The sequence below is a fragment of the Eptatretus burgeri genome, chromosome 16 (assembly GCF_056783735.1).
Source record: "Eptatretus burgeri isolate ZD-2024b chromosome 16, Ebu_testis_v1, whole genome shotgun sequence".
NCBI classification, from domain to species: domain Eukaryota; kingdom Metazoa; phylum Chordata; class Myxini; order Myxiniformes; family Myxinidae; genus Eptatretus; species Eptatretus burgeri.
In genome coordinates, this window is record NC_140976.1 from 15,150,053 (window position 1) to 15,163,218 (window position 13,166).

At 48.8% G+C, this 13,166-nt stretch overlaps 1 protein-coding gene across 5 annotated transcripts in view; it reads right to left on the reverse strand.

Annotated features, from left to right (window-relative positions):
* Positions 1-13,166, reverse strand: part of LOC147010580 (paraspeckle component 1-like) — a 118,839-nt gene that overhangs the window by 95,027 nt on the left and 10,646 nt on the right. For all 5 annotated transcript variants that reach the window (XR_015052538.1, XR_015052540.1, XR_015052536.1 and 2 more), the window contains exons 3-6: positions 7,635-7,730; positions 7,311-7,507; positions 7,110-7,194; positions 6,899-7,010 (exon numbers count right to left, since the gene is read on the reverse strand). Coding sequence is in view for 1 of the 5 variants with exons in the window: in XM_085860388.1 (XP_085716514.1) it covers positions 6,899-7,010; positions 7,110-7,194; positions 7,311-7,507; positions 7,635-7,730 (490 nt within the window). In the remaining 4 variants the exon portion in view is untranslated. The remainder of the gene's footprint in view (positions 1-6,898; positions 7,011-7,109; positions 7,195-7,310; positions 7,508-7,634; positions 7,731-13,166) is intronic.

Here is a 13,166-nt window from a genome sequence, read left to right on the forward strand (position 1 = left end):
AGGCAATCCACATGTTCTCAAGACCTAGTTCCTGTAAGGATGGCAGTACAGATATTGCTATGACTAGTACGTCCGTGTCATTAGCCTTAATGATAATGGACTTGCTATCATCTGTCGTTGCATCCCTGGCGTGTACAAATATTCGAGTGTCAGCTTCTTCATGACAACATGGAGACACAGCATCCAGTGACTTCCTTGTGTTGCTAATGGCATATTCTCCTTTTGTGACAATGACTGTGCTTGTCGTCTGTGCTTCACACATCTTTTCCGCAAGGAAGTGAAACAGCTCAGTCTTGTTGCTGTCATCTCGAATAAAGCTTCTCCAGTTACGTGGGGTCTTACTGGTTCCTGTCACTCTTCTTCTGATTCCTTGCCCCCTTTTCGACCTTGCCTCGGACTTCAGACTTGACTTCTTGTACACATCAAACACGACGTCCACCCTCTCGTACCTGGCATCAGAGGATTCCACCTTTGGGATGATGTCTTCTTTAGTATAGTCATCAAATATCTTTGAAGTGCGTGGAGGTAGGGCATTGATAAATGTTGAGCCATCAATGATGACTGCATCTCCCCTTGGTTCTCTCTCTGGGATGTTCACTTGCGCTTCAAGAATTTCAGCCAGCTGTGACTTCAAATTTTTTTGAAGTTTTTTTTTTTTCTTCAAATTTTTCAAAATTTGGATTTTCAAATGGCCAATCGGGCAGATTTGATCAGAAATGCCAAATTTGATGCTTGTATCATAATTTGCACGATTTTTCTATCTACTACACTACCTGGCTACCTCTTCAAATGGCCTGTGGGAAGGCATATGGCATGCCGTGTTAGGGTGAGTTGCCTCCAGCAGCTGGGGGTAGGAAAGAAAGAAAGACTCAAGGGGGACCTTTTGAGAAAGACCTGAGGACAACTGACCTTCAGCTGCGGAGCACTCACCCACACACAAACTGTTGACTAACTTTGCCATGCCTTCTTTCCCACAGATGCCAGGTCCTGGGCCATGGTTAGTGTAAATAGAGAAGTTAAGAATGTAAATAAGTTTAACCCACCTGTGTGCTTGTCGTAACGCCGGCAATAAGTTAAGTCGTCTGTACGAGTCAGTAAGTTATGCAGCGCATTAGGTTATTTAATTTTGGGACATGTATAAAAAAGTGTCGCACTCAGGGATCCGAAGGTAAAATGTACCAGAGGAAAACTTACACATGCTGGTCACATAAAAATTTGACGACTCGGGACAAGTCTGTAAAAAGGGGAGGGGGTAGTGTTGCTAATCTGGAAGCCATGAGCACACAACATACCGGTCCTATAGATCAGTTATATCGGTAAGTACATGTTGCAAGTTAGGGTCCCGACCCTAGTCTAATGGGTAATTAAATGTTCCTGCGCTGTGGAGTTATTTTAATAATCAGGTTTTGTTTTCGTTTATTTTTACACCACCAACATCAATGCCGACGACACCGCATCACCCTCACCTTCACCTTCACATCGCTCTGGCCGACGTCATGGTGGGCGGAGTTCAAGGAAGAGCCGTGCGGCGGCCCTTGACCAATCAGTGTGCAACGAGTGAGGTGACCGTCGCCCGGCCAATCAGACCCCGCGACAGGAGGAAAGGGCTCAGCGTGATGTCACCACGCCCCAGGGCCAATCAAGGAGCTTGCCGCCTGTTTTGGCCAGTGAGAGAGACGAAGCGATTTGCGCACCAACACCAGCCAGTGAGAGAATGAGGGTCATGAGGAGGCGACCCACCAACCCCCCCCCCCTGAAGAGGAGGGGGGATAATTATAGGCGCGCTCTGCGCGTTTGGGGGTTCTGAGAGTTCTGCCAAGGAAGTGAACATCTGCGCGCAAGGGGGTGGAGTGAAAAAGCGTCTGCGTACGGAGTGGTCGGTGGCACGGAGGGTCTTCTCCTGCCAGCTTTTGCCCTGCCGATTTCGTTCGCCTGGAGCCTGGTCGTGAGAAGGTCTGGATCATCTGGATCATGCTGGGGGTCCAGTTCTGCCCTGAGGACCTGGTCCTTGAAGACCGCACGAGGCGGACAGGTCCGAGGCAGGCCTCAATAAAGACCATTTTGGTCCGATTCTTTGGGTGTTTGAGTATGTGTTTGTAGCGCCAGTCAGATAAGTAGTGAATTGTATAAGTACCGTGTTGTATATACGTGCATTTCTTTTGATCTGTTTAACTCTGCCCTTGTGTGCTCCTCTCATTCCCCCATTGTGAATAAATACCCCGATTGTCAAATGTTTCAGCTCGTTCGTGTCCCTTCCTCTAATAGCTTAGTGTGCTGCATGTTGGGAAATTAGCCAGGCTGTTGCCATTGTAACGGGATATTTGGGACCGACGGACCTCGGCGATAAACCACTCGGATCGCACACGGTTCGAGTACGCCAAGCGGCTCGTTCCGTACGGGTGCCGTCGAGGGTGTGGAGACTCGGTAAATCGCCACGTGGTCTTCTAGGTATTTTGAAAATTGGCGAATAACCCTGCATCACGTGGTAGAAATATTGATCCATCACGGTCCGATAAGGGACCCGAACTTCTCGGACTTTTCAAACAAGTACAATCAAAATTCCGGGCGATCAGTCAAGCCGACTCTGCTGCTCCATGTTACGGTCATGCTCGCGGACGATGCCTGGCCGCGCAACAATGTGTATATATATATATATATACATATACATATACATATATATATATATATATATATATATATATATATATATATATATATATATATATATATACATATACATATACATATATATATATATACATATACATATACATATATATATATATATATATATATATATATATATACATATACATATACATATATATATATCATTTGTTAGCCCCATCACTCAAAGGTGAAGAATAACCGACTTAAAACATTCTGGGATGCAGATCTTCACCAAAAATCGAATAAATTCATCCTTGTCACATATCCTTCCCGTCCACCAAATTTCGCCCGAATCTGTCACAAAACTTTTTGAGACATCATGTTATATATTGTTTTTGGCCTAATCACTCAATGGTGAATAATCACTGAAAAAAATTGTCATGTCCAGAGGCGGATCTTCAACAAAATTGAATCAATTATTCCTCGTCACACACCCAACCTGTCCACCAAATTTTGTCCAAATCAGTCCATAACTTTTTGAGATATCCTGCTCACAGACAGACAGGGGTGAAAACAACCTCTTTCCACCTTCGGTGGTGGAGACATTTAATAAAAATGATCAGCACTTGGCAAAGAACTTGGAGGTATTTGCAAAGTATTTTGTGCTCGTGGTACCCAAAATTGTTTGTCATCATGGTCACTCAACCTGGTATTTCACAGGCAAAGCGACATCAAAGGATGTGCCATCCCTTGAATGCCCCAAAAATTGGGTGTCCCCAACATCCCATGGTGTTGATAGACGCTAAAGATCCCACGGTGTCTGTCATGAAGAGTAGGCGAGTTATTGCCTGTACCCTACGTTTCAAATTCCTGCCTGGACTGCGGGTCGAAAGTTTGGTCTGGTCTTCTTGGAGGTTTCTTGATAGCAGGTTAAACTGATTGTTATCTCAGAGCATGGTTGCTGTCTGGGCAGCACCTTTACACGATAAACAAATCGACTCAGTAGTTCACACGTTTCATGTGAACTGCATTCTTCAAATAAAAAGGGCAAGCACAGAACCTATCCCACTGATAGGCCAGACTCATTCAGATGACTCCTGAACTAGCGTCGTCCAATTTATAGACCACCCCCACCGCCCAGTGTTGTCCAATTGATAGACATTTGGACGGATCAGTGTAGACCTATTTAAAATAACATTTCACCAGTGTAGTTCTACAGATGATTGAGATATTTTAGTTGGTATTGTTACGAATTTGTAATTCGATTGCACACAACATAGTTTCCTTTAGTCAGCTATGTCGATAAGTGCTTGTTCCCAAGATAGCTCACCTTTCATTGTTTAAATGTTCAGAAATCGATTAGATGCGCTGCGGCGGATCGATTTAATAGTTAGGGAACGAACAATGGAGACATCCCTCCCCCTCTTCTGCGAAGAGGAAGAACAACCCTGCCGTCCCGTGACTCATGATGTCAACAACTCCCTCCCACCCGTGGCTGAGCGGGGGATGGAGCATGAGGGCAGGAGTCATGAGTCACGTCGGGAGCGGGGGAAGGGCAGGAGAAGGATAAGAGATCTTTTCTCTTGTTAGTGGGAAGTTGATGAGAAGCTTTTTGCTTCGGCAGAGAGTAGTCGTTCAGCAGACCGTCGGGTCCTGCTTGGCTTGCGTTAGGGTTGAGGCCTTCGGAAGCTTTTTGCTTCGGCTGGCTCGGTGAGCTTCGGCTGAGGCCTGGCTCGGGAGGAGGCTTTTTGCTTTGGTGGTTCAGTGAGCTTCGGCTTCTGCTTGGCTCGGGAGAGCTTTTTGCTTCAAGCTGATTTGCTTGGAAGAGAGTTGAGCTGGTCGCTCGGCTCGAGCTCCGAATGGTGGCTTCTTCTTCTTCTTGGTTCGTGGAGCTCCTTGTTCTCCATTTTGGTTCCTGGCTTGGTGCGACTCATCGACCTCTTCTTGGAGGTGGTTCCTCGGGGAAGCGACGCATCGACGGGAATGATTGGCGCCTCGTCTCACCAGCACGTGTTGAGAAGCGCGGGAGGATTCGCGGGAGCTCGGGAAGGATCACGACGATTGGATCCAGCTCGCTCTCGCTGGAGTCAAGGTCCGAACAACTTGAAGACCACACGAGGTGGAGAGGTTCGAGATAGGTTCTGGGTTTCAGCTCACCTGTCCTCCGAGCTGGAGCTCGTTATTAAAGGCCTCTGCCACCATTTCTTGGGTGTGTGTGTGTGTGTGTGTGTGTGTGCGCGCGCGCGCACGTACGTGTGTCCGTGGGCCCGTGGGCCCGTCTAATAAGTAGGAAATTGTTAAGTGCTTCGTGTGCTGTAAATATTTGCATTGCATTTCGTATAGACGGTCGTAGTTCTTTTGTCGTGCTTTTGTTGCTGTATAATTGCATACGTGATTTTGCCTTGTTTAATTGCATACGTGCTTTATTATAATAAATGTCCTTGTGTGAAAGTAAACCTGTTCGTTGCGTCCATTCCGCCATTGAACTGCCATCTTGTATTGCGGAATATTAGTTGGTTTTTAAATAGCCGGTAAAGTCATCGGGTCCAACGGGACTGCGCGATAATACCCCGCTCGGTTATCCCAAAAGGAAGCGAGCTGCTTAAGCGGCTCGTTTCCAAGCGGCCCCGTTGAGGTACAATCTCTCGGTAACCGACCAGCGCGAATAATTAGGTAAATCGAAGATTTGGCGATCGGACCCTGTTGCGCGGGTAGAGTGCGGACAAGGTTGTGGTGTGCTTAAAAACACACCCGTGGCTGGTTCCGGCGTTGATCCGGAAAGCTGTGACTGGATTGTCAGTTCGGTGGGCGAAGCGACCGCTATTGGTTAGACGCTGTCGTTCGCACGCCGGCAGGCGGGAATTCTACAACAGTATTTTGAATTGATAAGAATACCATGAGAGGATCGAACTGAAGGCATTTTATCGGTTCTTAATGGATTCAAAAGATGCGAGTAAGAAGTGTGAGGGAGAAAAAAAAACTCAACTTCTGAAATCGATTTTTTTTGGAGAAAGGAGAATTTTTTATTTTTGGAGACATAATGACTGGTTGAAGATGACCATTCCGTATGGTTAAAAATGACGTTTTAGAGACATCATCTTTAACCAGAGGTAACGGTTAAAACATGTGCTCTGAGCAAGAGAGGTCGGAGGTTCAAAGCCTGGCTGAGTCATCCCAAGACTATTAAAAATGGTACATACAACTACCTTTCTTTATGCTCAGCATTAAAGGATAGAGCATGGACAATCAACCATAGGTTGGAAACCATTGCACAGGCTTGATGGGCTGAATACAGAGTTGATTGATGGGCCATTTCCTCTTACTTAATCCACACTACCCACCACACCCTCCAAATTGACAAAGTTTCACAATACCGTGACGAGGAAACCAAAAAGCACACTCAGTCAGGACAAGGGTCTTTACCCTTGTTATGCATTTATCACGCTCCGCATTTACTGGATCTCATCCATCATTAAATGGCAACACGATCTCTTCATGGCCGCCTTTGCAAGAGTAACAAGCCAAGACACCGCAATGTTTTGGAGGGCCTTGCTTTCCAAAGCATCAAGAAAGGCAAGGTGTGAGATAGGGGCTTCAACCCAAAGCAGAGAGCAGTACTCCAATCAAGCTGGGAATGAAGGCCTTGTAGGTTGTCAACAGTACAGATTGCCCAATGAAATAACTCGCACAACAAAGTAAATTATCAATGTAAATGTGTACTGCCAGCTGGTGGTGGTGGCAGAGGGTATTACAACATCCAAATTTCCTTTGGTTACAAAGTATTAATTACTTACATTTCTCCTTCCACGCAATGCTGGGTAAATCTGCTTGTCCAAAATATTTGTGAATCCAATTTGCATCCAGGACTAAAACAATAAAGCTGAACACCTCAAAATTGCTAAGAGTTTGACTTTCGTTTGAATGATGAAAAAGATGATCAAATTACAGATTTTTCCCCAGCAACGGAAGGCTCAAGGTGCCCTGATTAGCAGAAGTGAATCACTGAACACACATGCACAGAGAATGTGCTAAATGCATTGTTTGTGTTGCCAAGACAATGGAAAAGTCATGTATTGGCTGAACGCTTTTAACCTCCATAAAAGGTTGATCAAGAGAATTGATCACTCCAAGGTGGTATTTGCTAAGATCAACAAATACAAATTAACAAATAGCTAAGACATATTGCATCTCTAAGGATGAAAAAAATAAAATAAGATAAAACTAACAAAGAAAGTGGATCATCTCAAAGCAAGAGAACCACACACTCAGGCTGTGAATGAGTACTTACGGTATCCATAAAGCTCATCCTGTAGGTCTCCTGTTGCCGTCTCAACATCTCCTCTTGTTCCCGCTGACGCCGTAGCATTTCTTCTTCTCTCCGCCGACGCTCTTCCTCATGCCTGCAAGGTTATTCCCTCAGCATCACCACAACCACAACCACCAAAAGTGATCTTCAAATGCACAGTGCTGCATTGACAAGCTTCAAATTTGGTACTCACCTCAATTCAAGATCCTTGCGTTTTTGAAGCTCCTGGTTACGAAGCTCTTCCAGACGCCGGAGTTCTTCTTGACGTCTCATCAGATCTGCAGAGAAATGGATATCAATATTGACAAAATATTTGTCAAGCACTTCAGTTTGCAAATTTGAGAGTTTTTTCCGAGACTACACGACAAACTCTAAGGTTGACAAAGTGTCGAACCTTGGCGCATGAGCATGGCCTGATGCTCATGGAAGGCGGCTTCCATCTCGGCTTCCAGCTTTTCTCGAGCCTCTTTCATGTTCTTCTCTACCTGCTCCCTCTGCTGCTTTTCCATGTCATCAAGAGCCTTCCAGCGAGAGGAGTACTCGTACTCAAACGTTCCTGGCTGAGCAAAGCGCGGTGGATGCTCTCGCTCCCTGGGAAGATAAAGTGACTTATTTAGACCGCCAGGATTGGGATAAAGTTTTAAACTACAATTAATGGAAACCAATGAAGTCATTGAAGAGGAATGATGAGGAAAGCCTTCAATGCAGATGCACTCACTTCTGAAAAAGAGGATGTTTCTGGATAGATCTCTCAGGCAATCCATCATCTTCATCAAACTGCTCCAATGGCTCCACAATCACAGGGCGTGGAGATCTAATGGAAAGAAGTGTTACATACAAGCTCACATCACTTCACAAATAACCTCCAAATAATTCAGTTTCATTTTCATGTTGGTCATCACCAACCTCTTCGACTGCACAATGAAAAATCAATATAACATGAATTATAATTATTTTAGACAGATACAATAGAGGTTCGGTAATAAGCACCGAAAATAGTCGGTGGTTCTCTGGAACGCATCCTTTACATATGAATTTGTGAAGAAGAAAAAGAAAATCGCAAATCCGTTCTGGAGATGCAAGACAGTAGTCCAAGTTTGAACTTGACTGGCAGAGTATTGACTGCCGATTATTTTGAGGGAATTATTACCACATGTAAGCGAAGCGAAAAGCAGGGTTAAGCAATAGGTTCACTTCAGTCTGTCCGTCATCCATCCATCAACAAATGTCAATGTATGATCGAGGAACAACGTGGATTTTAATTGAATGTTAAACTTTGAACACAAATCGGAAAACGAACCTGAAGTTTAAGAGTATTTTGGCTCTGAAAGAATTTATCCTGATCGTGCATGTGCAGAGGAGCGAGTGGGCACCGATCCTGGACTCATACAGGGCGCGCGCCGAGCAGCGGGTGCAAAAAGCGGCCTTTCCGGGGAAAGCGGATCAGGAATGATTCACGCCCACTTCTGTTCCGTCCTATCAGCGAGCGCGGGGCGATTTGGCCCCGCCTCCAGGCGTGTCGGAGTAGCATCGATATATGCAAATTCGAGGATCAGGAATGATTCACGCCCACTTTTCCTCCGTCCAATGGGCGAGCGTGGCTCCGCCCCCGAGCCGATCCTGATCCGAAAATCTGCATATGGTTTCTCCTGCTCCACTATAAAGCGCCGAGCGCAGGGCGAATTGGGAGTTGAGAGTTTCTATTTCGGGCTCGGGCGAGTTGGAGAGGTGTGGCAGTGGCAGCGGCAGCGGCAGCGGGAGAGTTTCTGTTTCGGGCTCGAGTTGGAGAGGTGTGGCGGCGGCAGTCAAGACGGGTCTGGAGGGGAGTCGGTCTGTCGGGGTTCGGAGTCTGTCGGGGAGCTGCAGAGAGGAGAAGCCGGGAACGCGGTCGAGGGCGCAGTGGAGTCGCTCGTCGCGGGACCCAAGCAAGCCAGCTATCCTCTTTCCCCAGAGCATCAACAACCCCCCCCCCCGTTTCCCCCCCGCGCTGAGATAGTGCGAAAAGGGGGGCCCCGTTCCCATCCCATTCCAGGCAGTGCCAGCGAGGCCCGCGGAGGAGCGCGGAGTCGGGGCGCCGCCGCCATTTTGCGGCTCATCACAAGACGGGTAGGCTCCGCCCGGTCTCGCGCCCACAGACCACGTCTGCCCCCTTGTAGTTGAGGGTGGCCCTTTTCTTTTGATTTTGAGTATATGTGTTGTCGGCGCCGTCTGTAAAGTAAAACTGTGTAAGTGTTGCCGTGTGCTCGCGTAGTCGGTAGTAGATCTGCATTGTGTTTCTTTTGTTGCAATTGCTTTTGGTGCATAATTGTTGTGTTTTTGTTACATTTGCTTTTGGTGCATAATTGTTGTAATTGTATATGTGTGCTTTCCGTTTGCCGCGGAATAAATGTGCCTTATGTTTAACTGTTTTTCCCGTTTCGCTTCGTCTTTTCTTTAATTTGATCCCCATCTTACTTCACGTAAAGGGTTGGTCGTGGGCTAAATACGCCCAATAATTAATCGGAACCGTCGAGGTTGACGATAACACCGCTCGGTTATCCCGATAGTACGGAACGGGTCGCTTAAAGTGGCCCGTGTCCGAAGTCGACCTGCGGCGAGGTTCGATCGCCCGGTCTACCCTCCGTGTGGGTACTTAGGTAGGTCGAATTTGGCGAACAACCCTATCCCACGCGGGGGGCCGATTGGCACGATCGTGGTGAGGCCGAAAGGCCCACCCGTGACTAGTTCCCGGCGTTAGTCCGAGAGGGTCACGACGGAATTGTCCGTCCGGTGGGCGACGTGCCGCGATTCGAGTTACGTGGCCGCTCGCACGCCGGCGGGCGCGAATTCGCAACAATATATATATATATATATATATATATATATATATATATATATATATATATATATATATATATATATATATATATATATATATATATATATATATATATCTAAGCGCATGTAAGTGGTTACCACTGTTTCAAAAATGTCAAAAAATGAAGTTTGTTCCATTGCCTCCTCACTACATTTTCATGAAAGTGTAAGTCTATCTAAGTTCAGAACAAAAAACTGGATAGCTTAATTACATATATATTGTTGTGGTTACCAGATTCGCAAACCACCATTCAGGTCCCTTAGGTGAGGTATCTCGGTAAGTGCATGTGTAGTTAGGCCCAAACCCGTTGTCTAGTGGGAATACATGTCATTTATACGAGCTGCGACTCTTCAGGATAGCCGTTTTTCTTTTACTATCTTTATTTTGGACCAACCGCCATGATCACAACCACAACATCAACCACCGACCACAACCACCGCTTCACCACAACCGCCACGACCTTTACCGTCACAACTCGCCACCATCGCATCACCGTCATCTCGCGCCACTCATGGGCACCGATGCTGGACTCATGTAGGGCGCACGTTGAACAGCGTGTACAAAATCACGGATTTTCTGCTTCAAAAACGGATCAAAAACGACACACGCCCACTTTTTGCCGTCCAATCGGTGAGCGAGGGGCGAATTGGCCCCGCCCCCAGGGCGATCGATATATGCAAATTTGTGGATCAAAAAGCCTTCACGCCCACTTTTTGTCGGGCCAATGGGGAGCGAGGTGAAAGGTCAAAGGGAGGGGGTCAAAGGCGAAGTTACGGGGGGGATAAAAGGACGGTGTTCGTCAGTCGCAAGAGAGTCGCGGGCGGGAACGAGAGAGTCAGCAGAACGGGTCGGAGAGTCAAGAAGAGGAGAGTCGGAAGCAGAGGGTCAAGACTTCGCGGGCGGTGGAGCTGCTCGTCGTGTGCGTTGGAGTCGGAACGGAGGGGACGGAGCTGTGGAAAGGCGGCGACACCAGACGAGGGGGTGCTCGCGTCGTGCAGGAAGCTGCACCCGAGGGAGGCCGACAGCGCGACCTGGCCGAGGTGGAGACGCTCGTCGCATATAATAAAGATCCTCTATACCCCGAGCATCAGCAACCCCCTCCTGTTTCCCCCCGCGCTGAGATAGTGCGACCAAGGGGGCCCCGTTCCCACCCCCTGCCAGGCACTGTCCACGAGGCCCGCGGGTTGCGGGGCCATCGCCGCTCCGCGTCTCATCACCAGACGGGTAGGCCCGACCCGGTCTCGGCCCCAGGCCTACCTCATTCTTGAGGGTATTTCTTTTCCTTGGTTTTGGGTATGTGTTGTCGGCGCCGTCTGTGAAGTAGAATTGTATAAGTGTTGCCGTGTGCTCGGTAGTCGGTATTAGCTCTGCACTGTGTTTTCACTTTTATGTTTGCTTTTTGTGTAAATGGAATTGTGTTTTCTTTTTTTGTGTGCATTTGGTGGAATTGTATTTGTGTGCTTCCCGTGTGCCGAGAATAAATGTGCTTTATTGTTGAACTGTTCTCCCGCTTCGCTTCGTCTTTTCCCCCATTGAATCCCCATCTTGCTTCACGTAAAGGGTTGGTCGTGGGCTGGATACGCCCGATAATTAATCGAACCGTCGAGGTCGACGATAACACCGCTCGGTTATTCTGATAGTACGGAACGGGTCGCTTAAGTGGCCCGTGTCCGAAGTCGACCTGCGGCGAGGTGCGATCGCCCGGTCTACCCCCCGCGTGGGTACTTAGGTAGTTCGAATTTGGCGAGCAACCCTATCCCACGCGGGGGCTGATTGGCTCGATCGCGGTGAGACCGAAAGGTCCACCCGTGACTGGTTCCCGGCGTTAGTCCGAGAGGGTCACGACGGGATTGTCCGTCCGGTGGGCGACGTGCCGCGATTCGAGTTACGTGGCCGTTCGCACGCCGGCGGGCGCGAAAACCGCAACACTGGTGTCAGGAGTGGGATACAAATTCATCGCCCTCCTCGCGGCACTGGTATCGGAGAACAGGAAAACAGGCTCTCCTGTCTCCAGCGAAATTCACGGGAATCGGTCCAGGGGTGAGAGAAGCGACCCCCGATTCCCTCCAAATTACGAGCGAGCAAATTAACCCTTCACGAGAAGCAAGATGGCGTCTCAAGGCGAGCGGGAGCCGGGGGTATTAGAAATGTATATGTGTAATAATGTAGAGTCCATGGTCCAGGATGGAATCCCCGAGCAGGAAATGTTGATTGTGCAGGAACACGGACTCGCCCAACTGAACCCAGGGCCCGAGGTGGGTGCGGCAGCGGCCGCGGTGTATGACACCTCCCCCCCCCCTCTCCACCAAGACCCTTCCCCAACCCTTGCCGAAACGGCTCAGCTGAGTGCATCCAACATGGCCCAGCTATGCGCCATGCTGGCGGCAATGAACAAACAAATGAATGAAGTGAAAACGACGATGGATACAAATACAAATGAAATGAAAAACGAAATGAACAAGCAAATGAATGAAGTGAAAACGACGATGGATGCGAATACACAGCAAATGAGGGAAGAAATGAAAGAGCTGCGGGGTGAGACGCAGAACATGGGCCGATGCCTGCAGGCGGGCATGAAGGCCGTGACCAGGGAGCTGGGAATGGCGACTCCAAGTGTGGGAGCAAACGAGCTGGGTGGGGGTGCAACGGCTGACAGGCCCGCGGTGGAGGCGGGTAAAAAAATAATTCGTGGAACGTGTTGGGCGAGGGTCGTGACGATGACCGAAAGGGAAAAATTAAATGGGGAGACCAAAACGTGTGAGACGAGACACGAGGTGACGACAAAGGAAATAATAATAGTTGAGACAAGGGAGGTAAAGGGTGAAGAGTTGGCAGTGACGGTAGCCGGGAAGGGAACGACAGAGGAGAGACTGCACGGTGAGGACGGGGTAAGTGACGCACACACACACACGGAGGTAGTGGAGGATAATGGGGGTGAGCTCGCGGAGCGTGCAGGGACCCGGTGTGAGCAGCTGGATGGCCTCCTCCAGGAACGAGGGGAGGGAGTATGCCTTGAGGCGAGTCACGACCAGGTGAGTTCGGTCGTGCTTTGCGAGGTTGAGGGGACGGGTGCTGTGGACGGGTGCACGGAGAGCTTGGGGGGTGTAGAGGCCCCGGAGACCCTTGTGGGGACACAAATTCCCAGTGTGGTTGTCCCTGTGTGTGTGGTGCAAGGCGTGAGTGCGTCCCCGTGTGTGGAAGCGACCCCGTGTGTGAGTGGTGTGGTGGCGATGGAGCCAGAGTACGTGCTTCCCAGCACGCCGTGTGTGGATGAGGAACCGTGTGTGGATGAGGCACGGAGTGTGGGTGAGGCACCGCGGGTGAGTGCCCCCGCGAGTGTGGATGAGGCACCGCGGGTGAGTGCCCTCGCGTGTGTGGATGAGGCACCGCGGT